Source organism: Megascapheus bottae, chromosome 21 (genome assembly GCF_031878675.1).
Source record: "Megascapheus bottae isolate mThoBot1 chromosome 21, mThoBot2.hap1, whole genome shotgun sequence".
In the NCBI taxonomy this organism is placed as follows: Eukaryota; Metazoa; Chordata; class Mammalia; order Rodentia; family Geomyidae; genus Megascapheus; species Megascapheus bottae.
Window position 1 is genome coordinate 20,411,431 of NC_143529.1, and position 26,969 is coordinate 20,438,399.

A 26,969-nucleotide genomic window follows, 5' to 3' on the forward strand; every position below is an offset into this window, starting at 1 on the left:
AAATTTAAACTTAAAAGGCCTGTTCTTGGTCTCTGCTTCAGAGAGATAGCACAATTGTTTGTTTAAATGAATATTACAGTGAGATACAGTCTAGAAGTCACTGAAGTTTCCCCTTCAGTCAGTTTTAGTTTACATACTGCTAGGTGAACATTGGTAACACAGGCTTGGGATATTTTCACTCATCCTATAAGTAAATTCACAAGAAGAGAATTGCTTTACATTTCCAACCTAAACAGGTTATATTCTTTACTAGTAAATGTCCTTTCCATTGATTCCTTTTTAATCTTTCAGTTAACTGCTTACACATTAAAGTAGTTTCCACTTTTTAAAGTAATGAATTGACTTGATTTGAGTGCAAAATAAGTGGCTTCATATTTAATAGCTACCCACAACCAATAGCAAGATGCTGTGTGAGTGACCTCTGACCACACTGAATACTGCTTTAATTTGGCTCAACATCTGCTTAGGTTCACGGGGATTATGAGAGCAACCAGGATGGCTTCCAAAGAAATAGATAAGCAACCCAGCTGTGTTCTCTTTGTGCCAGGAACAGGAATTGTGCCAGCTGGCTGCCCTCTAGAAATGTGTATGGTGAACAGAAGGCCACTGGGTGAGTCTTGTGTTCCCAGAAAGGAAATCTGAGCCAAGGGAACAAAAATGATCATTTTTTTTCTCAGTTCTCAGGAAATGTGTTTACAAGAGAAGTATATAGACCTGATCCTCTGCTTTATAACATGACCTTTCTGAGACTGTCCCTTCAGGTGATTTTTGTAAATGAAATAAGCTTTCAGAACTCTACTTGAATACATACTTTGCTTGGGGATTTCAACCAGTACTAAGGAAGTGGAAAATGACCCTTGGCCCAATTTCATGGGATGTATAGCTTTGTCTATATCGGTTAGAAATGTTGTCATTTGCATAGAATATTTAAGTGGCATAGTACCAGATCATTCTTTCATAACATGGGTATTGTAGATTAATAGAAAAGATTCTATTCCTTCTTATACGGATACACAGTGAGACAGAGGTGGGCTTGAAATCAGAGCCCTTATTTTCAGGGGAAAAAAAAGAAGTGGCAAGGTGTGCTTGCACTTTAAACTTGTTCCTTGCAGCATTGTTTTTTTTGTGAGTATTTTATTGGTCAGGAAAATCTCAAGGCCACACATACTTACCTTCAAGAAGGCTGCACTCAAGTGCTGAACTGGTCTTTATTTAAGGAGGGCTCAGAAGCTATAATCAGTGCCATTTGTTAGGTTTTGACAGTATTCTGAATATAAGCATGTACTTAGTAGGAAGGAGATGATTTATAAATCACATAGTATGATGCTTCTAATTTATATGTTTAATTTTATTAATATGTAAAGTTAGACATGATGTATAATCATGTTCTTTGACAATTATGGACTATCAGTAGAATATACTTCAAATATCTGATTACTTTCCTACACAGTCTTTATAAGGTATTTTAAAAAATCTGGTCATGATTAGAATATATAATTGCTTAAGCAAGGGCTCGATTGGTAATTAACTAGTAAAGCCCATCTATGCTAAAAGGGAAGGAATGTTAAATGGATAAACTATTTACATAAGAAAAGTTACCCATATTCATTAAAATGCTGGTGCTACATCGCATACATATTTAGTTCTATGTTTTTCCAAGTGTTAAAAGGAATCTTCATTCTTTATAGAAAACTTTGAAAAATGTAGAAATTCAGATAAAATAAAAAGCATACAAAGTTAGTCACTATTAATATTCTGACCTACAGGCATATTTTGATAATAGAAACCCATCTGGAAAGATGCATTCTCAAGCAATTGCATCCCTGTGAGAACCTGCTAGAGTGTACTTACACACACATAGAGGACATGTGTCAATCAGTCCACATCAAGTATTGGTGCAGCCACAGGCTTGGGTGACCAAGATGATTGTGGTCAAATCATATTTTATAAAGAGAAAGCATGGACACTAAAATAATGATACTAATTCAGCAGTGGTAATCACTAGACACTATGTTAGAAATGTAAGTTGGGGAGGAAGGGGGAGGGAGGGAAAATACTGGGAGAAAATGGGGGAAAGGGTAAAATGGTTCAGAATGTTAGGTACTCAATACCTGACTTATGTACTTGAAACTCATCTTTACATCACCCTTATAACAAAAATTTAAAAATTAATCATGAAGGTACATACACAATATAGTAAAGTCATTATTGTTATCAAGTACAATGTAATATGATAGTTGTGAGACTACATTTTAATAAAACAAATGCAATAGGTTTATTTACACAAGCATCACTACAAATATTTTCATAATTTGTTGCTTCACGACACTACAACAGCTCTTACATTACTACTAGATGGTAGGAATTTGCAGGCCCATGAGAATCTTAAGGGACCACCATTGTCTCTGTACTCCAAATTGTATTAATTACAAAAATATTACATGGTTCAGGCTGGACTTCCTTTTAGTTTTGTGTATATATGTAAATATGTACATATGTGTTCTGTATTTAGGTGAAAATTTAGCTCTATTTCTGAAAATGTTTTTTTCTGGCTGTAATCACGAATGACTTGATAGTATCTTATTTGCAATAATGGTATTCCAAATAGTGATTTAGTAATGGTAAATGGTAAAATGGTAATTTAGTAAAGTAACTTTCGTTTTTTGAAAATTAGGTATTTTGGTACACACACACACACACACACACACACGCAAACACACCCCTCCTGGAAACTGATCTGAAACTTTTTAGAATAAATTTTTAGAATGGAGAAAGGGCTCTTACTTGAGAATTATTAAAACTGGATAGTGGAGGTTAGTTTTAAATGATATTCATTTTTATTTAACATAATTAAAATATAATTCTTTAGAAGTTCTTTAATTCCTATGCATGACAATTTTTGTATTAGACTTCATTAGTATTCCAGTGTTTCTTAAAGTAATAATTCATTTCATGAAAAAATGTTATAATACTAAATATAAGAGTATGAATATAAATCAAGCAATTTTTAAATTTCTGTTTGGTTAGTTTTTTTCCTATTAGAGTTTATACAGCAAGAAAGAAGTGTAGTCAGGAAATATACTTTTAAAATGTGATGAGATAGTGGAGTCTACATGATAGCTTAGGGCTATACATTTTATTTTTGTTGGTCTAATTTGTTAGTTTTTGTTGGTCTAATTTGATACAAGTAATGTCTCAAGTAATATCTCAATGATAAATTAAAAACACAGCAAAGCTATTTTATTTCATGTAATCATAAAGTGATTAGAATTTGTACCTTATAAGTACTAATTAAAATGTTTAAAATAGTTGGGAAAAGAACATTTCATAAATAAATACCACACTTCTCCCTACAAGGCCACAGTAATGCCAGCAAACCTAAAGGTCAAGAACTTGAATAGACAAGTAAGGTTTTCCCTGTTTTCAACTTTTAGACTGCAAATATCAATTAGCTTCAGCAAGTCTTGCTGATAATGCCAGCTCTCAATCATTCACAAGGAGTTTGTCAGGACTACTTGAGTGATCAATGAAATAATGAGGGCTTAGAAACCAGAAGGAAATTTCTGGTAAATTCCTCCCCATGTTGGGAATTAAGATATGGGAAAAATCTATTCCCGTAGTGTATTATTCTATATTTTTAGATCATTAGTTTACTGAATGTTATTATTTCTCAGATGTTGTTGTCCATAATAAAATGGCTTCTCTATTGCTACTGTGTCCATCTACTTCTTTGTCTGTCTACCCTCTCAACATAATTGTAGTGTCTGCAACTAATGAGTGCATCCATTTAATTCTGTATGTTTCTCATCAATAAACAGGATCACATCTACAATTAATGATAATTTCATGCCTTTTGTTCCAATAGTTTCATTAGTCTTCTTACCTTAGCATCCTCTGCATATTCCAACTCTACTCTTATCAATGATAAAGTTTTTAATTTATGTTTTGTGACAGACCATTGACTCTTTGCTGTGGAATAAACATATTCTAGTTAATATTTTTCACCTGACACAGTAGATGCTTATATATTGCATGTATGCTTGAGTGAATAATTTCTAATTAAAAATTGCTTGACGTAATTTCCACCAAAGTTAGTTCAATAGAAAAAAATAAAGACTGAGCTGGGTCAACTGCTATGGATTGAGGGCCTGGGGGAACTCTTATGGAAGGAGGCCCAGTAACTTGATTCTCCATATTGGTAGATACATGGAGGGTCTGGTTGATGAATTTCTCAAGTGAAGAGAAAGAACGTCATCTTCTATAGTTGAATACTAGTAGTAAGTAATCCTAATTAATCAGTGACACAAGCCTTGCACTGTCATTAGTACTTGTACAACTGATTACAATTGTCTGGTTATGGGACTAGTAGAATGAAGTCTGGTTCAACAAGTATTGCAGGAAAATATAAAATTAATTTTATATACTTAATTAATACATAATTATATAATACGTTATATGTTAGTATATAATCATTTTAAAAGACACATTAAGCAGTTTATAATAAATTTACATATTAGTTGGAACTACTGTGTGTGCTAATTATAGAACAAATAAAAACAGGACCAGAAATTGTTCATTTCTTTCTTTTTTTTTTTTTTTTTTTTTTGGCCAATCCTGGGCTTGAGTTCAGGGCCTGTCCTCGGACTTCCTCAAGAGTAGAGCTCTACCACTTGAACCTCTGCACCACTTCCGGCTTTTTTCTATGTATGTGGTACCAAGGAATTGAACCCAGATCTTCATGCATTCTAGGCAAGCACTCTATCACTAGGTCAAACTCCCGACACTCATTTCTTAAATTGTACATAGATCCTAAGTGTGTGATGAGAGTTTTACAAAGATAATGTCACTTAACCCTCACTATGTGCTATGAGACAGGTAGAGTTTGGGTAATAATTTATAAACACAGAAATGTAACTAAAAAATTCCTTGTCTGATTTCACGTACTATTATAGAGCGGAGCTGAATTATTAACGAAGGCCATGATTTTCACTCATTACCTTATTTTACACAGGTTTATTTGAAATAGGATAGGGAAGGAGGGAAAACAAAATGAGGGGTGGGGTGGGGGAGAGGGAAATGGGGACCAAGACATGAGAAAGGGATCAATGTTTGTGAAGTAATTGCACCTTCTATCTGGTAAATATAATGAAATGCTTCTAATAATTACAATAAAAATATATGAAAAAAAGAGTCTCAGGTCCTTTTGTGCCCAGGTTGGTTTTGAACCTTGATCCTCAGATCTCAGCCTCCTGTGTAGCTAGGATTACAGGCGTGAGCCAATATGCCCAGCTTTTGTAAGTTTTCCTTTAAGTAGATCTTTAATTAATATTGTATTATTCCTATTTTTCCTTTAGCTGTAGGAATAAGTGACATAACAGGTTAAATTAAATTCCACATTTTATTAATTTTAAATAATTCATTTATCAGTGGTAATAAAATTGTTATGGATAACAAGCTTGTGGTCTGACATTTTTCTATAGCCCCAAATTTTATAATCCTGGAAATTGGTCTATTTTGATACATTTTCAAACATAATGATTTATATTCCCTCTGTTTCCAAAAGAAACAGCATTATTAAAATTACATTTTGCTATATTAATAACAAAATAGATGAAAAGCATAGATATGGAATCTGGAAAAATAAAGGAAAGAAAATAGAAATATAGCAAACAGTGCCACCTAATCAATTAATGCCTGAAAAGAAAATGATATACTTGAATATTTTTCTCTGTAAGATGTTCACCATATAGATATAATCTATGTGTTTATTTGGCTTCCTTACAGCCTAAGAATCAAATGTAGTGCCTTCCACTAAATAGAAAACAATAAGTATTAGTCAAAATAAACGGTTGTAGAATGAAGGGGCTGTTTTAAGTGTGTGATGGCATATAAGCTGTCACAAGGATATGTTGGGGCAACTTCACAGTCCCATAAATTAGTTCAACATTTCTTGTCAACAATTTCTAAATAGGTTTTTTACAAATGATGTTTTGAATTATTTGTATATCTCAAACAGTGCTTTAAGAAATGACCAGTGATAAGATTATAAACTGAAAACCCTTGAGAGGAGCCAAACCACTAAAATATTATATAAAATAGTATACATCAATACTAAAATAATTACTTTGAGAACAGACTAAATGATGTGAAAAATGAAGTTACATTTAAATGAAAATCGGAGGGTAGATAACAACTTTTGAATCATTGAACGAGAACACGAGTTAATCAAAAATCAAAACAATAATGATTATATCTTGATGGTGAGGCTAAGATTCATTTATTTCCTTATTGTAAGAAATGTACAAGACTTACATGAAGCTGTTTCACTTTTTAGTCAGAAAATTACACAGGAAAATAGATTTGATCATTTTACAGCTCTGTGAATATTTCCTAATCATTAGAATGTAACCTTCAGAAGGGCAAGAAGTACCAATTTATCTGCTTGGTTCATTGGTGGGATTTTCATGCCTAGCATAGTAGGTACTTATAAATATTGGTACTTATGAATGTGCTTTGAATGATTTACTGAGAACAAAAGTGAATATATGCTTGCATTTACCTTGGCACTTTTAAAGAGTTACATGTTTGCCAATAGATCCATCAATAAGAAAGCACTGAATGTCTATTCATGATACTGTTTTTTTTTTTTCCACAAGAAAGGTTCCTTTCTTATGGAATTTGAATATCATATGGAATTTTCTTGGTAATCAAGTAGAAGTGGATTCTAGTATCTGTAACTTAAAGGATTATGACAGAAATCTTCTACCTTTGGCAAATACCTTTAACTTATTGTTTTTTTTTTAAATTAGAATCTAAGGGACAGAAAAAGAGATGAGAGATGACATAGTATAAAGGACAATTGTCAGGCAGGGGTGGAGACCAACACATGAGAAAGGGTATCAATATTTGTGAAGTAATGCACCCTGTATCTGGTGAAAATAATGTAACCTTTCTATTAATTACAATAACAAATATATGGAAGAAAAAAATTAGAATCTAGATAAAACAAATAATAAACCAATGGAAATGATAATAAAAAATTTTAAAAGAAAAGTATTATTTAGTGTATAGGTGTGTTAGTCCCAGAAGATAAAAGAATTATCAAATAGACAGTGTTGAAATGACCGTTGAGGTAGGAAGCATACTGAAAATGTCAACTGACAAACTGACTAAAGACAGTGTTATAGTTCGAGCTACTGAAATTCATGAAAAGAATGTTTTCAAGTAAACTTTCACATGTACCATGACACTTTGAATTAAAGTTGGCCATGAACTAGCTGTTCCCCTCTTTGATATTTGATCTTTCATGTCTATTTTCTCAAATTAGGTAAAGTAAGTTAATGTTTATAGAAGAGCAGTAGAAATAGATAAGATATAATTTTATATTAAATAACGAAATTATCATTGTGTACAGGGGACAGGTATTTAACATAGCTCTTGCTGTATTTTTTTCTAGGATTCAGAATTTCCCACAGATATGCAATCAAATCTAGACATGAATTTATTTAAAGAAAATCTGTGTCCAGCAAAATTTGACTACAAACTCAACAACATTCTTCGACTTCATGAGCTTCCAGTGAGTTGGTAAGATTCCTGATATTTTATTAATGAGGTTTTATTATCATGCCAATATTGTGGTGCTCTTACAGCTATTGACGATTGAAGCATTGACTGTTAAACTGTTTCCAGTTCCTACTTCTAGCAGTGCAATAGCATTGGAACAACCTTAAATTAATTGATTCAGTCACTTGGTGGCAGTACAGACTAAGCACACTTCTGTGTATTCTTGTTAGAGTTCGGGCTCAAAATAATTTAGGAAAATCACTTTGAAAGGCTTTTAGTATTATTTTAAAGATGAGATCTCAGAAACTACCCATGCCATTTACTTATGCACTGTTGCCACTATCTTCATTTCTTTTAATGTATCCTGTAACTTTTGGAGACCATAGTTTTGTGAATTGTGATCATATTAATTGAGAACAAATACTTATCTGATGTTTATTGAAATTCTTTGTTTTATGAATTTATGTTCATGAATGACTTATTTTGAATCTCATAAAATTCACTGTATAGTGTTCAGATGTTAAAGAAAATATTTCTATGGGAAATCTGTGCATATAAATTCTTATAAAGTCTACAGTGGGTTAAATGTCAGCAACTGGTCAGCTTTTATTGATATTCATGGATATATCATTATGCATATATTGTTAGCATATTGTAGTAACACCTGGATATGGCAAATATAATTATTTTATTGCACTGAGACACAGAAAGCAAAGTTTGAATCAAGAAGTCTGATTTGTAGAAATATAGGAAAGTATTTTGGTTTACTCTTCTTGTACATAAAGACATCTGATGTCACAGACCAATTCTCATATATACATACTTTTTGCCTGTGATTAGTGTCTTTCTTTGTCTTCTGTGATGATTCCTCTGTTCTATATATTTTTATTTTTAGAGCTAGCATAATTTTAGGAAGGGCTTTTTATTGTGGTATATCTGCACAAGCACACAGTGCACCATGAACAAACTCATTTCACTTTTCTTTTCCTCCTCCCTCCCTCATTTAAATGTATTTGGTGGGTTACATTTTGCAGTTTTCATGTACGTACATGAATGTCCTTTGATGCTATCATTTTCTTGTACGTTCTCCTTTCTCTCCCCCACTGTCCCTCCTTCTTTGACAGTCTCATTTCACATCAAACACTCATGTCCCATAACCATTACTATCATTATCGTCGTCATCGTCATTATCCTCATCACCATCATCATCATATCATCATCCTGTGTCATAAACCATATTGTTTGATTATTCCTTAGTAGCAAGATTATTACCCAGGATGTATAATACTTAAGAGCATAATGGTTATGATTTAGTTGTCATGACAAAAATCAGTATTTTAATGGCTTTAAAGGATCTACAAAGAGAATCATAGAAAATAGTGTATTCAGGCAACATTCTGTTTTAACTGAAAACAGATGTATATGTATCCTTCTACCAATCTTTTAATGGTCATGTCTGTTAAGTATCTGTTGATTGTAATTCTACGTGGTATTTCTTGCATAAAACATGTCTGATGCACCATTTTCAATTTTAATTTGTGGCTTTATTAAAATATACAATTCAAATACTCGGAAGATGAACTCAGCCACTTTCTCAGAAGTTGAATGTTCATTAACAGAAATTCTGTTTCTCAAATTCTTATTTCCTCTCCATAATGAATATTTAATTATGTCACAGTAGCAAACACAATAGCCTTACAAAATAGTAGCTCACCACTTTGACTCTTATTCGCAGAGCTTAACTCTTGAGGGTACTTGTGGTTTCATGGGCCAGTCCAGCAAAGTGGAGGTTGAGAGAAAATATAGAAAAGAGAAGCAAACATTTAATGCTCAGCCGATGACAAAATCTGGATTCAGCTTAATTCATTTTCAGCCTCTGAAAAGACAGCTGTCCTGATAACTACCATTGCAACTGAGGGAGTAATTTCTCTGCAGTAATCTTCAACTAGTGAGCCCAGTAGGGGAAAAAGGGTATAGCATTATTGGTCAGACTGTACAAAAATGAATCTGTAGTGTGAAGAATAGTCTCTATAGTCTCTTGGGGAATCACATCCTAAAGGACAATGGGATTTGACTTTGAGACACTTATTTACCTATGCCATTGTTTTTCTTTTTATCTATCCACTTTCTTTCCAATTTGTATAATTATGTGCTTTTTTATACCACCATTTTTATTTGTCTTGTTTGTGTCTCCTCTACTTATTTTGTCATGCCATTTCCTTCTGTTTCTCTTCATTCTGTGATATCAATCTCAGTTGGCCATCATATGAATTGCGAATTGTAATAATTTCTATTCTTAGTTCTAATATTGGATTATAGTCCCCATATGTACTATATTCACACAGCATACAGTGTCTTAGTATACAAAAAGAGTTTAAGGAAAATACTTATTGATTCAAATCTATATATTCTTAGGGATTTTTTTCAAATGGCTGTGAATTTATTGATTTTTTTATCAAACACCATCAGAGGAAAGTATTTTGGCTATGGCATATAAATCATTTCCCAATAAAGCTATAACAATAATTTGGTGCCAGTGACTTAGGCCTATAACCCTAGCAACTCAGGAGGCCAAGATCTCGGGACTGCAGTCCAAATCCAGCTTGGGCAAAAAAAAGCTTGTGAGACTTATTTCCAACTGACTACCAAAAAAGCTGACTGTGGTACTGTGGCTCAAATGATAAAGTACTAAACTTGAGAACAAAAGCTCAGGGAGTGCTCCCAGGCTCTAGGCTAAAGTCTCAGACACACACACACACACACACACACACACACAAACACACGCTACTAGCCATTGCAATAATAATGAAAAGACAGCAATATTTTACTATATAATTAAACCAAGATTCCTTTGCTAGGGGTACCCTACTCTCAGACTTCTGTATTTTACTGTTATTATTATTCCTGTTTGTCTCTTCTTACTTTCTCTTGCTCTTTCTTTCCCTTTCTCTTTGTCTCTCTGTCACTCACACACACACATACATATATACATGCATAATAACTCACTCATATACAAAAGCACACATACATAAACAAGAAGCTCAGACATTTGGATAATCATACGGAATTTATAGCAGATCTGTTTAAGGCAAAGAAGCCAGTAGAAGATAGATTATTTTAAGAAAGATTAAAAAAAAAACAATAGACTTTTGGATAGGACACCAATGATGTATAACTGAATGACCTATGTATTAAACCAGAAGCTTATATTTTTCTCCCAATAAACATGAACTAGGATAACTGATTTACTTAAATATTCAAATAATCAGTTAGAACATATTTAAGTATAAAATTTTCTTTTAAAATTTTTTTTATTGGGCCAGGAGTTTGTCTGAATGATAGCATGCTTGCCTAGCATGCACAAAGCCCTAGGTTTGATTCCTAGGTAACCACATACATAGAAAAACGCTGGAAGTGGCTCTGTTGCTCACGTGGTAGAGCACTAACCTTGAGAAAGCCCAACGACAGTGCTCAGGCCCTGAGTTTCAGCTCCAGAACTGGCAAAAAAAAATTATTGTCAAAGTGATGGATAGAAGGGTTAGAGTTATATATGTAAAGTACTGAGTATATTTCAGACATTGTTACTATTTATTAAATGGATTTATAAAATGCATTTTATTATGTTTTCTAACATGTCATTATTAAGTAAATCTATGTTAAAATTGTGATAATTTAAATAGACTTAAATTCTTGCTCATTTTCATTTTTTTTAAATTGGTACTGGGCTTGAATTCAGGGCCTGGGTTCTGTCCCTAACCCTTCTGTATATCACCTCGACAATAAAATTAAATTAAAGATTTCTTTACAGATAATAATTGCATGCAGAAAATATATATAGAATCATAATTTATGAAAAGTCTACAGAATAATTCAATTCTTTTGTAGTTTAAAGATATATGGGTTTTATAATTTATTACAAAAATATTAACATATCTAGGTAGCTTTCGGGAATAGTGCAGATGTTTATATCAGTAAGTTTTAAGAAAAAAGATGCATATGAATTTACAGTAAATGCAAGCGTTCATTTCAATGAGCTACATATTTTTGAAGATGTGCTCTATAAATAAATATACTAATTAGTAGGTTCAATTTCCAGTTTTTTTTTAAGACAGTTGGTAACTTTTTATTGAGCCTTTTAGATTTCAATGTGAAGTAAAAGGAAAAAGTCCTCCTCAACCAGTATTTTACACAGCTATACCAAAATAGTTTAGATACATGGGATTGCATTTTTCAAAAACTGGTATCAAGTATAAACACGTCTTAATTCCTTGGGTTTTCCAGTTGACTATTCCAACCTAAATTTTAAGGCCAAGTCCCATCATTGCTTTATTTCTTCAGATCTGAAGCACTTGTTTTTTAATCGATGTCCACTAATTCCACTTCAAAAATGAGTTTAGCATTTGGTGGAATTCTGTTGAAAGTCAAGGTAAGTCACAAAAAGTGTTTCATCCCAACCCACAATAATGTTAGTATAAAATTAGAATTATGTTCTGGTTATCATTATCTGACCTTTTGCTGAGTGTGGTGATGTATCCATAATATTTGTGAGGCCGAGGCAGGAATAGTGGTACAGTCAGGAAGTGACTAAACTATGTAGTGATGCAAAGCTGTCTCAAACAGAAGGAAATAAAAGCTTAGAGCCTGATTTAGAAAGTAATGCATTACTAGCCAGAAATACCTTCAATGATAGAAATCATAACCTATCAATACAGGATCCTCCTTACCTTGCTAATGCTATTAAGTACTTAGTGACTCAACATGCAATTTTAAATCTACTGAGTATGCTATATTAAAATTTGCATGACAGAAATGATTCCAAAGTTCGGAAAAGGATCTGATTTATGTGTACCAGATAAGTTGGTCTTACGGTGCTTCACTTAACTATAGGCTGTTTTCAGTTGGCTGAGTATTACATTTTCAAGTAAGTTTAGCAAAAGTAAATTGGGGGGGGCAGTCATAGGGCTTGAAACTAAGGGTCTGGGCACTGTCCCTCAGCTTCTTTGCTCAAGGATAGCACTTGAGTCATAGTACCACAATTCTGAGGAATTGAACCCAGAGTTTCATGCATGCAAGGCAATCAGTCTGCCATAAGCCATACTCGGTAAGCCCACTAAGAGCCAACAAGACAAAAATGAAATCAACAGCTATAAACTATCTTCCCATTTTCTCATTTAATAACCTTAAAATTAGTCCATAGTATAAAATTGTGCATTGGCATCCTGTCATTTTCCAAGAGTTATATTGTGCCTTGTAACCATTCAAAATAATCGCTTCAAATATCTAACAATGAATTGCCTTTCAAAACAACTTTTCCTCTTAAGATCTTAAAAAATTAAGAATAAGAGAAAATTAAACAGTTCATACCAACAGAAGTATTATCTGCTGGATGCTGCAGAATTTTTGTAAGGAAGCTGAGATAGGAAGAATTCTTAAGGCTAGCCAGGGCAATGTGAGACTCCATCTCAAAGAAAATAAAAACAATACCTATATGTTGGATGTGTTGACAGAAAAGTATGTGCAACAGTATTCTGGACAGGATTCCCATCTAAAGGCTAGCCTAGATAAAAAGCTTTCGTGTCTCTTCAGAGATTTTATGTTTTTTCTTTTTTTTTTTTTTTTTGCCAGTCCTGGGTTTGAGCTCAGGGCGTGAGCACTGTCCTTGGACTTTCTCAAGGCTAGAGCTCTACCACTTGAGCCACAGCACCACTTCCAGCTTTTTTTCTATGAATGTGATACTGAGGAATTGAACCCAGGTCTTCATGCATGCTAGGCAAGTACTCTACCACTAGGCCAAACTCCCAGCCCAGGATTTTATGTTTTTTAGTTACGAAGGGAAAAAGGAAAGGATACTTGGCATCAGGCTGTCCTTTCTTTCCATACGCCCATTCTGGTTCAATCTCCAGTCGAGCCTTTTCTCCTTTACTCATAGTCAAAAGGGCTTCATCCCACCCTCTGATAACTTTACCTACTCCAACCTTAAAACTTAACGGCTTGGCACTTTTCTTCTTCTTTGAACTTGTTTGAATATTAGTGTCAAAAACAGTTCCATCCTGTAGTGTTCCTGTGTACCAGCAGTGAACAACATCTCCCTTTTTCGGAAAGTTTGTTTTATCTCCCTTTTTTAGAATAGATTTTGTATATTTTGGTGGACCCTCATCCAGAGTCTCTTCAGACTTGGTTTCTTTGGGTTTATCTTCATTAAGCTTCACATTTTTCACTTGCTCAGACACTTTATTTATACTTTCAGTACCTTTGAAACGCTTACTTTCAAAAAGATGGTTATAGGCTGTAACCAAATGGTCCTTATTAGCTGTCTTGGCTACATTTTTGATGTTTCCTAATAATTTATGCTCTGCCAGAAACGAGTCTGAACCGTTATCCTGCAGAAACTTGATAATGTCCTTCTTGGGCAGCTGCTCGCTGCGTAGCTGCTCCACGGTCCACGCCATCTTCCCCCGCAGGCGCTCAGCGTTCCAAAGCCGGCCCGCCTCAGTTCGCTCAATTTCCAGTTTATTTCAGATTGTATTTAGTACTCTTGCATCTCCCTTTAATTTTAGATTTAATTTGAATATTCTCTTTGGGTTTGAGGGCAGTCGTCATCTTGTAGATGGTTGATTTTTTTGTCAACTTTTAGCTGAAATTACGGAAGGACTTCTATTGGATACACATCATGTAGAAAGCATTTTCAATTCCAGTGTTTCATAGACAGCCACAGACCGACATTGCCCTTCTGACGCTAGCATCCTTTCTCATTCTCTCTTAATTATCTAGATTTATTGTAATAACCACCGTGACCTACAAGAAGGCAATGTTGGACATATTATAATCCTGTGTAGCAATCATGTTTAGTGCCAACAATGCATAAAAATTCTACCTATTAACTATGGTTGGTTAAAAAAGGGGGAAGTTTGCTAGTTGTCCCTTAGGACATAGTTTGAAAAATCAAGATATTTAGTTTTTGCGTAAAACTTTTTCTGGAGTATATTATTATGTAAGGCAAGTCTATTTCTATGTAATGACAATGTATTAATAATGTCCCATTAAACATAGAAAACACCTCTCATTCCAACTTCTTTCATTACACATTGGTATTTCCTATTATCAACTGTGTAATAGAAAGGAAAATGAAAGTTCAAAGTAAAAATTCATCTTTATAATGCAGAATGTCAAGGAAGACAGTTTAGCACAAGTACCCATGGAGTTGTGTTGTCTTTAATAATTTATACAATACTTCAAGCAACAGTATATTCACATATGTGCTCATAAATTGCTTAAATAATTAGGACTGGTTTGACTGTGTGAATGGCACTGGTGATTTTATCATTAGACCTTACCATTTTCTGCCATTATTTGGTGAGATTCCTCTCATAGTTGTTCATCCATTCCACAATAAAGGCATATAAAATGGTATCCTATATTTTTCCTCTCTATTCACAATTTTATGATAAATGGGTTGTAAACATCAGTGCTTGTAAGGATATATTTAAATCTTAAACCAATTTTGTAAAATTCTTATAGGACCATCATTAGGATTATATTCTTATGTTCATCTTATATCATTAATTTTCCCATATTAACACTGCTTTTATACTCTAGAAGAAAGTAATAAAAACTTTTATTAGACTTATACACTCAGCCCACATAATAATATTTATGCTCTGAGTTCCACTTTAATTTAAAACTACGACTTTTATCCCAAGGCAGTAATCATTAATTCAGAGTACCTCATAAAATAAAACATCTAACTCACATGTCTGTGAGGCATCTCCAGTTTATCAGTTCTGTTTCAGTCTACTCCATTCCTCTATCATGGCAATTTTTCTTCTATTTTAGTATTATTTCCTTATAAATCTTTTCTTCCACAAAATAACCTAAGAAGAAACATCCTTCTTACTGCTTATGTATCAGATTTAACCTATCAGTAAGATTCAGCGTTTGTGTTCAGTCACTCACTTCTGTTGGAATGCAACTGTTATTTAGGCTCCTGGCAGCTTCTTCTGACTGATTTACCTCTAGACTTTGGTTCATTAAACCTGTCCTCCCTTTTACTTACCACTACTACTATTACTACTCTTTAACATAATATTAGAATTCCTAGCCAGTGCAATAAGGCAAGAAGCAAGCATAAAGGGGATCCAAGTAGGGAAAGAGGAAGTAAAATTATCCCTCTTTGCAGATGACATGATTCTGTATTTAAAGAATCCTATAGACTACTCCCAAGCTCCTTGAGCTGATTCAAAACTTTGGAAGGTTAGCAGGCTATAAAATTAACCCTCAAAAATCAACTGCCTTCCTCTACGCCAACAGTGAGAGGAACCAGGCAACAATCAGGAAAGCAACTCCTTTTGCAATAGCCTCAAAGAAAATAAAGTACCTAGGAATTACCTTAACTAAGAATGTAAAGGACATTTCTGATGAAAACTTTAAAACCCTGAAAAAGGAAATTAAAGCAGAACTAAGGAAATGGAAAAACCTCCCATGCTCCTGGATTGGAAGAATCAACATCGTGAAAATGACAATCTTGCCAAGGGCTATCTACAAATTCAACGCAATACCCATCAATATCCCAATGTCATTCTTTAAAGAAATAGAAGAGGCAATCCAAAATTTCATATGGAATAATAAAAGACTCCGTATAGCAAAAACACTTCTTAGCAGAAAGAACAGCGCAGGAGGAATTTCAATACCAAACTTTAGACTCTATTACAGAACTATAATTATCAAAACAGCTTGGTACTGGCACAAGAACAGGCCTGAAGACCAATGGAATAGAACTGAAGACCCAGATTTTAAACCACAGACCTATGGCCACCTAATCTTTGACAAGGGAGCCAAAAAAATAGAATGGAAGAAAGACAGCCTCTTCAACAAGTGGTGCTGGCAGAACTGGTTGAGCACATTCAGAAAACTAAAGTTGGATCCTTCTTTGTCACCCTGCACTAAAATGAACTCAAATGGATCAAAGACCTGGAGGTAAAAGCTGACACACTGAAAACTTTACAAGAAGGAATAGGAGATACACTAAACCTCCTTGGCACAGGTTGAAACTTTCTTAACAAGGACCAAGAATCACAACAAATCAGAGAAAGGCTGGATAAGTGGGACTGCATTAAACTGCGGAGCTTTTGTATGGCAAAGGACATAGCTAGTAAATTAATTAGGAAGCCGACAGAGTGGGAGAAGATCTTCACCAACCATACAGTGGACAAAGGCCTCATATCTAAAATATATCAACAGCTCAAAAAATTGAATCACTCCAAAACTAATCTCCAAAGTACTATTACTACTGATACCTAACTTCGCTATACAATCTTTGTGATTACTTTCAAAGCCTTGACACCTGTGGCTCTCTACACTCCAATACCACCCTACCTTTCTTGTTGGCTCATGACCTTTTCTCTTGATCTCCCTATACTCAGTATTGAGTGACTCAATCACACATCTTCATGTACTGGCCCGTGTCCTTGGGTTGGAACTCATTTTTGTCTCACTTTTCTATTTTCAGGTACTCAAGTGATCTAAGATGGTCCCTGTCCTTAAACACTCCTTCTTTCTTGATGCTAGTAGATACATAATATGGTGGACACCACGGGGCGGGGCCACAGGACAGATGGTTTGAATTGCAGTCGAGGTTCTTAAATCCCTAAGAGCTTGGAGGGGAAAAATCATGATATTCTTATAATTCTACAGCAATTTACAAATTTTAGTACAAACTTTCAAACCTAAGTATCACTTCAAGTCAAATTGTGCTTTAAATCTATTGGGCCTGAACTTCCAAGGGTATTTGTGGATAGCTGTACAAATTTTTTTACTCATAATCAGAGTCATAATTGACATAACTCCGTGCTGGTAGAGTAGCTAAAATACCATTCTTACAGTAGCGAGTGTACTCTCACGTATATCGGGAAATATAAAGGGAAATTCTGTTCACACATCCTATTTTTCAGATTTTATAGGTCTTTTTTTTCTCTTGAACTTTTGGGGTTGAATATTTTCAGATGAGCCTTCTGGTTTCAAGACATCTGTTTTTACATATTCTTTAGACTCTCATTGGATTTCTGACTCTTCTACTTTTATTTTTTTCACATGCCCATTTGATCTCTTTGACTAGATTCTAGATTTTGATAATTAATTTGATTACTGGGGCTTGAAACCCAGGCTTCTGCTCTGTTGTCTCCCAGTTCTGTTTTATAATCTACTAACAAGATATTCCCATCAATCTTATCCACACTATCCTTTAAATTGGGAGTGAAGTACCTTTGTATATATTTGGGTTGTGAGATGGTGATTATGCTGGAAATGGAAGAACAAATATTGACCTGTTCATGTCCCATGATGTGAAATATATTTGACTTATACTGCTTCACTTTGGAGTTCTGTGTGACAGGTCTTGAATTCAGATTCATTGCATCCATAAACTGTTTTGTTAGATGGCAACTCTTTCATACAGCTACTTAAAGGGAATATAATTTAAAATGCACAACTAAGACATAATTTCTCACCCCTACTTTACTTATTTCATTGCATAGTTGTGTTTTAAACATTGAGACTGTGACAGGGTTTCTTTTATATTTTATCTTATATCGTTATATTAGTATGACCTAGAGGTAACTTGTGTCTGAACAATTCTTGCTGAAGCTCCTGACAAGTATTCATGTTGTTGTGTTAAATAGGGCTATTTTGTCTAAGAGTTTATAAGGAACCTCATAAGCTTACCTATTAGAATAAATCATGGGATCTCCTCATCTTTGCAATTATTTAGAATATTTCCTGAACTGGTAATCATAACTGTGTATGAAACTGTGATGTAGGAATACATTTGTTAGCATTTGTGAATCAGGGAAACATGAATAACATAGCACTTGGTGAAGTAACATATCTGTTTCTAACATTTCCTAATATGCTCTTCTGTAAAACATTATCAAGAAACTGACAATACTAATAATGCTATTCAGAGCACAGTGGATAGACCTGCTCTGTATATTTGAACCAAATGATGAGAAAGAACAGATTACAATTTCTTTGGGAAAGTTTTCAATTTTTTTCTCTTGTGAAAAATATGCTAAAATACATGAAATGTAGTTGCTTAGGAAACAAGGTTGAGTAACCTTTTCCTTCTGTGCTCTGAACAGAATTTTATTTCTTTGAAAGTTTTATCTGAATTCTGAAAATAGAGTATTAGGTTATTATCCAATGAAATGATTTTCATATTTGCTGTTAGTTATCTTAATCTTTACCAAATATTCTTTAAAAACAAAAAGTAATAAGCAAGAAATTATAAAATTTAGGTACTAAATCAAATGAGTTTTAAGGTTTAACAAAAGTGATTTAAGAATTATTTAAGAGGGGAAAACAAGATGATGGGTGGGGGTGGGGGGAGGAAAATGGGGATCAAGACATGTGAAAGAGTATCAATGTATGGGAATTAATGCACCATCTATCTGGCAAATGTCATGTAACCCTTCTATTAATTACAATAAAAAATATATGGAAAAAAAGTACAAAAAAAAGAATTATTTAAGAATAGTGGCATTTTCAGACTCAAAGGAACTTAGGCTCAATGGTTTCCCTCATTCGTCATAATCAGTAGAAACCTTGGGCTCTACTAGCAGAGATCTGCAATAGAGCAAAATCTTGATACATAAGGCCATATAGTATGAAGCTAATTGAAAGGACCTCCAGGATATCAAAACAAAAGCCATATAACGAATGATTGTTGTCCTTAATGTACTATGTTGTCTCTTATCTCCTTTGCTGTCCCTTGGTTATCTCATATTGTTATAGTAGCTCACTTTGTTATCTGATATATTGAATTTATTTGTATTTGGTTATTTGAAATTTGATAGGGAAAGGGGGAAAACCAAGATGGGTGGGGGGTGTGAGGGGGGGAGGGAAATGGGTACCAAGACATGTGAAAGGGTATCAATGTACGTGAATTAATGCACCTTCTATCTGGCAAATATCATGTAACCCTTTTACTAATTATAATAAAAAAATGCAAAAAAAAAGAATAGTGGCATTTTTAAATCTTCCCTTGTCTTATGTCCTGCCCTTATCTCAGCTTTGCATGCATTTAAATATATGCAAATAACTTGCTCAGAAGTGTTTTGGCAACTGGCCCATAAACCATGCTGCAGTCTGCTTACCACCATTGTAAATTGTGATGAATGAATGATATAAAATATTCTGATATTAATTAGTATATTAAATAAATATTAATAAAATGTTATGTAGTTTGCAAATACACAAATTGTTTTTGCTTAGCTTTTTAAAACATTATTTCATCCATTGAAATAGTTATATAAATAGTAAAATAGTAATACATAGAAAGTTATGTTATTAATTTAATAAATTAGATATGACAATAGAATTATAAAATTATTTCAATGTCATTCAAGAAAACTTTAAGAAATAATATATGAATCATTCAAATTATTGGTAAAAATAATTTATTACTAAACATAGTTCCAATATGTTTGGACTATGCAATAAAATAAAAGTTTTTTAGTAGTCAGAATTAATATCAATTCCATATTATTAACAAAAATACCAGTTAATTTAGGAGTTTTGGGGTTTTTTTTGCCAGTCCTGGGGCTTGAACTCAGGGCCTGGGCTCTGTCTTTAGACACACCTTTTTGCCCATCACTTGAGCCACAGCACCACTTCTGACTTTTTCTTGTATGTGTTACTGAGGGATTGAACGCAGGGCTTCTTACATGCTAGGCAAGCACTCTACCACCAGGCTACATTTCTGGCCCAAGTTTTTCTTTTTTTTTTTTTTTTTATAAAGTTGATGAATTGGATAATTACTGTCAGGTAGTGAGTACATTTCTTTTTGAACAGTGTCACCTCTTCACTCTTTTTTCCCCACTTCATCCTCCCCCACCACTGCAAGATGTAGAGTTCATTTTCAACATCGTGTCTCTTTTTTTTTCTAATTAATTCTTCTCCTTTGTTAAAAGGGGGTGGGATGAAATGGGGATTGGGTACCCCTGGGCTCTGGGGGGAGGCATGCAGGCAGCCCTAGCAGGCAGGTGCTGGGAGATGGGCAGGAAGAGGCCTGGAGTTTCCCACAATCCCTTTCTCTGCAGGGAACAGCAATGCTGGCTGGTGAGGGGGTGGGGTGAGAGGCAAGAGTCCAAGGAGAGAGGGCAGCGGTCAAGGGTTTGGGGCTCACACTAACATGCAACATCCAGCTGCCCCATAAACTAGGTTGCTTTTTGAAGAGCAACACGTATAAATACAGACATGGCTGCACGCACACATGCTTGGAGACGGCTGTGAGCTCCAGAGGGTGGGGATCTAGGCCTGATGGACTCAGAGGACTCCCCATTAGGAGCCAGCCATGTCTCCTCTCCGTTGGCCAATTCACTGCGACCACCCAGGGCAGCTAGGTGATTCCTCCTGGGATGCTGTTTGGTCTTCAAGGTGCTGTGATGCACTGCCCGAGCCAAGTCCATGCGAGCAGCCGCGTGCCTGTGCTGACCTCAAGTGCGTGTAGCTGGGCGAGCAGCGCAAGACGTGTCCCTGCCTGGCTAGAGTCCAGTCTCTCCCTTCCAAGGCTCCAGGGCACGGGAGTGCAGAAAGAGGAAGGGTGAAGGGGCCCGAGGAGACATCCTCTCCCCCGCCCCACTGGGCCCAGGCCTCCAGGAGTGGGGAGGGGCCTGCCGGTCTCTCTGCCTCTATGGCAGGGTGGGCCCTCGGATGGAACTGCTGCATTTGCTCTCCTTTTGTCCCACCCCTTCCTTCTGTGTTCTCCCTTGCCCTCTCCAAGAAAAATAACATTATAAATGTAACAAGACAAAAGAAACAAAATAAAAAAGTGACAAAGGAGAAAACAAAAGCAAAACCAAAAATACAACCCCAAACTAAAACCAAAAGCAAAAACACCACAAACCCTTATATTTCCATTTCCTGGAGTTCATTTCAATAAACATATGATCATTTGCACATAACTATTTGTGATACTCTTCTAGGAATATCCTCCTTTGGTTTCACTGTCCTGTTTAGTTTATCATGTCCAAATGTATGCTCTTGTTATTTACCATCCAATGTGTTCACTTGTATATTTATTGACACATTCTAGTTACGACAAATGAGGGAAACCATGCAACCTAAGTATCTTTGGATCTGACTTACTTTGCTTAATATAATTTTTTTGAAGTGTTTTCATTTCCTTATGGATGGGGCTATACTCTTCTTTCTGATGGAAGCATAGATTTCCATTTTGTGGTGAACAATGCTGCTGAACGTAATGGTGCTGTAGCTCTAGCGTGGCCTTGTTTTGTGCCTATGGATAAATGCTCAGGAATGGAATTGCTTTGTCATAAGGAAGCTCTGTTTAGTCTTTTGAAGAACCTCCATACTGTTTTCCAGAGTGGTTGAGAAGTTTTATAGTAATAAAGTCATTCCTGTGAATTTTGTTCTATATTTTAAGTAAATCATAATATTCTAAAACTATCAACAACAAGTATTTTCTAAGATCTGAGGATCAAGGCTCAAAGCCAGCCAGGGCACAAAATGACCTGAGACTCTTATCTCCTAACCACTCAAAAACTGGAAGTGGAACTGTGGCTTCTTTAAAGAGGAACAGCACTAGCCTTGAGCAAAAGAGCTCAGAGACATCACCTAGGCCCTAAGTTCCAGTCCCATGACTGGTAAGAAAGGGGAGAAGGAAGGAAGCAAGAACGGAAGAAAGGAAGGAAGAAGAAATGAGAAAATTGAAATAATTGAAACATTGAATGAATGAAAAATGAAAAAAAGAGAAGAAGTAATTGAAAATACTAAAATAATGACAACATATGGATTATAGAATTATACATTTTAGGACATTTTGAACATCATGACTGATGTATACAAATTTCAACCTCTGAGCTGTTGATACATTTTAGATATGAGGCCTTTGTCCACTGTATGGTTGGTGAAGATCTTCTCCCACTCTGTAGGCTTCCTAATTAATTTACTAGCTATGTCCTTTGCCATACAAAAGCTCCACAGTTTAATGCAGTCCCACTTATCCAGCCTTTCTCTGATTTGTTGTGATTCTTGGTCCTTGTTAAGAAAGTTTTAACCTGTGCCAAGGAGGCCTAGTGTATCTCCTATTCCTTCTTGTAAAGTTTTCAGTGTGTCAGCTTTTACCTCCAGGTCTCTGATCCATTTGGAGTTAATTCTAGTGCAGGGTGACAAAGAAGGATCCAACTTTAGTTTTCTGCATGTTCTCAACCAGTTCTGCCAGCACCACTTGTTGAAGAGGCTGTCTTTCTTCCATTCTATTTTTTTTGGCTCCCTTGTCAAAAATTAGGTGGCCATAGGTCTATGGTTTAATATCTGGGTCTTCAGTTCTATTCCATTGGTCTTCAGGCCTGTTCTTGTGCCAGTACCAAGCTGTTTTGATAATTATAGCTCTGTAATAGAGTCTAAAGTTTGGTATTGAAATTTCTCCTGTGCTGTTCTTTCTGCTAAGAAGTGTTGTTGCTATACGGGGTCTTTTATTATTCCATATGAAATTTTGGATTGCCTCTTCTATTTCTTTAAAGAATGACATTGGGATATTGATGGGTATTGCGTTGAATTTATAGATAGCCCTTGGCAAGATTGTCATTTTCACGATACTGATTCTTCCAATCCAGGAGCATGGGAGATTTTTCCATTTCCTTAGTTCTGCTTTAATTTCCTTTTTCAGGGTTTTAAAGTTTTCATCAAAAATGTCCTTTACATTCTTAGTTAAGGTAATTCCTAGGTACTTTATTTTCTTTGAGGCTATTGTGAAAGGAGTTGCTTTCCTGATTGTTGCCTGGTTCCTCTCACTGTTGGCGTGGAGGAAGGCTGTTGATTTTTGAGGGTTAATTTTATAGCCTGCTAACCTTCCAAAGTTTTGAATCAGCTCAAGGAGCTTGGGAGTAGAGTCTATAGGATTCTTTAAATACAGAATCATGTCATCTGCAAAGAGGGAAAGTTTTACTTCCTCTTTCCCTATTTGGATCCCCTTTATGCTTGCTTCTTGCCTTATTGCACTGGCTAGGAATTCTAATATTATGTTAAAGAGGAGTGGAGAGAGTGGGCATCCTTGTCTCATTCCTGATTTTAGAAGGAATGGCTTTAGCTTTTCACCGATAAGTATAATACTAGCTGTGGGTTTGTCATACACAGCCTTTATTATATTGAGGAATGTTCCATGGATTCCTAGTTTCTCCAGAGCTTTTAACATAAAGGGGTGTTGGATCTTGTCAAATGCCTTTTCTGTATCTATTGAGACAATCATGTGATTTTTGTTCCTGCTCCTCTTGATGTGTTGAATTATGATAATTGATTTGCGTATGTTGAACCATCTTTGCCTCCCTGTAATGAAACCTGTTTGATCATAGTGTATAATTTTTTGATGAGTTATTGTAGACGGTTGGCCAGTATTTTGTTGAGAAGTTTTGCATTGATGTTCATCAAAGAAATAGGTCTATAGTTCTCTTTCTTTGATGAATCTCTGTTGGTTTGGGGATGAGGCTTATACTGGCTTCACAGAATGAGTTTGGTAAAGAACCTTCATTTTCAATTTCGTTGAAGAGCTTGAGGAGTATTTGTGTGAGCTCTGCTTTGAAGACCTTATAGAATTCAGCTGTGAATCCATCTGGCCCTGGGCTTTTCTTAAGTGTAAGTTCTCTTATTGCATTTCTATTTCAGTGCTTGAAATAGGCTTGTTTAGTTGGGTTAGTTCTTCTTGGTTCAGTGTGGGTATGTTAACATTGGCTAGGAATTCATTTGTCATAATCAGTAGAAACCTTGGGCTCTCCTAGCAGAGATTTGCAATAGAGCAAAATCTTGATACAAAAGGCCATATAGTAGGACGCTAAATGAAAGAATCTCTAGGATATAGAAACAGAAGCCATATAATGAATGATTGTTGTTCTTAAGGTGCTATGTTACCTCTCATCTCTTTTGCTGTCCCTTGGTTATCTCATATTGTTACACTATCTCACTTTGTTACCTGATCTATCGGATATATTTGTATTTGGTTATTTGAAATTGGATAGGGAAGGGGGGAAATCAAGATGGGGGGTTGGGGGGAGGGTAATGGGGACCAAGACATGTGAAAGGGTATCAATGTATGGGAATTAATGCACCATCTATCTGGCAAATATCATGTAACCCTTCTATTAATTACAATAAAAAATATATGAAAAAAATTTAAGCCTCTGGCCAAGAAGTTTGGATTCTGTCTAATTGACCTTTTGGAGGTGTTGAAAATGCACATGTATGTACACAGAAGCCTGTTTTATCTGTCAGTGTATTTAGATCTCCCTATGTGAACAAAATATACAGACCCCATCAAATTTATTCAAGGCAATGTGCTCTCTGTGCCTTATTGTTTTCTACTCAGTTGTGCTTTACTGCTATAAACACTGGTTTCTATTGAAGGAATAGCATGCAAGCTGTGGAGTATACTCAAAATATCATTTGTATTATTGGCAACTCAATATTTAAAGCAGGAAATATTTTATAGAAACACAAGTAGGTCTGTGACCTTTAATTTCATCTGCATTGTACAGATTATATATAATAGAAATGTAAAGACTGTGATTACATACATGGATAAAAGGCATCAATTTCAATCATATAGTGTCAAAACTAATAGTTGCTATTGAAATGAGATTTATACATGGACATTTTCTTTTTTTTCTTCTTCTTTTTATAATCCTTTTTTTATTTTGCATTGAAGACTTGCTTAATTCAGAATGCCCTAAATGCTTCACTAATTATGTCTGCAAATGCTATACATGGACGTTTTCTTTATTTAGCTGTAGACATTTTAAAGACTTATTTATTTATACTTTTTATAATTATTTGGCTATGCTGAGTAAAACTCTATGCATCTTTATTTCTTTATCTTGAGGGTTTTGCATCACTGACTGAAGTAACCACAAAGACATACTAAGGCCAATGATGAGTCTGTCTATACTGAGAATTTATAGGTTTTTTCTTCACACAATTACCTAAGGAGTAAAGTGCAATAAAGGCTTTCCTAACATTATATAGTATTAGATAGCATTAAAAAACTTTCATGATGTTTTAAGTGAAGAAGAGGTTACCCATATGTTAAATACTAAAACTGTGGTATTTTAACTGAAATATTTGAACTTGTATGAATTTTGATGTCTGGGAAGAGCCCAGGAACCTATCCTCTGGGAATACACAGAGACAAGGGTGTTAAACCTTGAGGTTATTTTTTTTTTTGCAAATCTTGCTCTACCACACAAACTATGCTATTGGCCTTTCTTAAATTTTGAAAGGTTGTGTAACTGTAACAGTAATTAGTCATATTAATCACAATAGTTTTAAATTAGACAAAAATGCTTATGATTTCGGTAAATAAACTGATGAAAATTTCAATACCAAAAACTGATAAGAATTAAGCATATTATTTCCCAAACTGAAAATACCATTCATTTTTTTGTACTAACTGTTCATTTATTAATTTTTGGTACAACTACCGCTACTTGAACTCAGGGCCTCATGTCATACACCATCATCCAGCTTTTTCCCAGATGACTGGCATTCTACCATTTGACCCAGTCTTCAATTTTTGGGTTTTTGTGTTTGTTTTTTCTTTTGCCAATTAGGTGGAGATTAAGAGCCTTGTGTATTTATCCTTGCTATCCCTAAACTCTGAGCCTCAGTTTTCAATCTTCTGAGTATCTAGCATTATAAGCATGTGCCATCATCACCTCACTCATATTTTTTTTTTCCTGCCATCCCTGGGGCTTGAACTCAGACCACAAGCACTGTTCTTGGGCTTTCTCAAGGCCAGCACTTTACCGCTTTAGCCCCAGCACCACTTCTGGCTTTTTCAGTGTATATAGTACCGTGGAATCAAAGCCAGGGTTTCATGCATGCTAGCACTCTTATCACTAGGCCACACTTGTAGCCCTGACTCATTTTTTGGTAGTACTAGTTGAACTGTGCTTCTCATGTCTATGAGGCACATGGTTCTGCCACTTGAGCCATACTCCCTATCCCTCTTTTGTAAGTTATTTTTCATGTGGGTCTCACGTTTTTTCTGGGGTCTGACTCCAATCCTCTTACTTATGTCCTTGGTATAATTGAAACTGCATGTATATGTATGCATATACAATATATATATTCATATACAGCTTGTTTGTTGAAATGAAGGTTTCACTAACTTTTTTTCCCAGGTAATCATCAAACTATGATTCTCCAAATCTTTACCCCCTAGTAAATGTGCACCATGAAATGCTTTTTCTCTCAGTAGCAGTAATAAATACCCAAACCAGATCTCAGCCTCCTGAGTAGCTAGGATTACTGGCGTGAGCCACCACGCCTGGCAGCTCTTTTTATTTCTGAGAAATTGGGCTGTTGGCTCTGTGAGAGTTTGATTTTTTAAGTTCTATGTGTAT

General features: G+C 35.1%; 2 protein-coding genes across 4 annotated transcripts in view; one reads left to right on the forward strand and one right to left on the reverse strand.

Annotated features, from left to right (window-relative positions):
- Positions 1 to 26,969, forward strand: part of Spag16 (sperm associated antigen 16) — a 732,786-nt gene that overhangs the window by 91,253 nt on the left and 614,564 nt on the right. For all 3 annotated transcript variants that reach the window (XM_090354758.1, XM_090354756.1, XM_090354757.1), the window contains one exon: positions 7,457 to 7,584. In XM_090354758.1, coding sequence (XP_090210884.1) covers positions 7,457 to 7,584 — 128 coding nt within the window. The remainder of the gene's footprint in view (positions 1 to 7,456; positions 7,585 to 26,969) is intronic.
- LOC150048732 (peptidyl-prolyl cis-trans isomerase FKBP3-like) lies at positions 11,859 to 14,012 on the reverse strand. The gene is made up of 2 exons (XM_090355209.1): positions 13,414 to 14,012; positions 11,859 to 11,974 (listed from the first exon to the last, which is right to left on the reverse strand). The coding sequence occupies exons 1-2, from the start codon at positions 14,010 to 14,012 to the stop codon at positions 11,920 to 11,922; spliced, it is 654 nt and encodes a 217-aa protein (XP_090211335.1). The 3' UTR covers positions 11,859 to 11,919.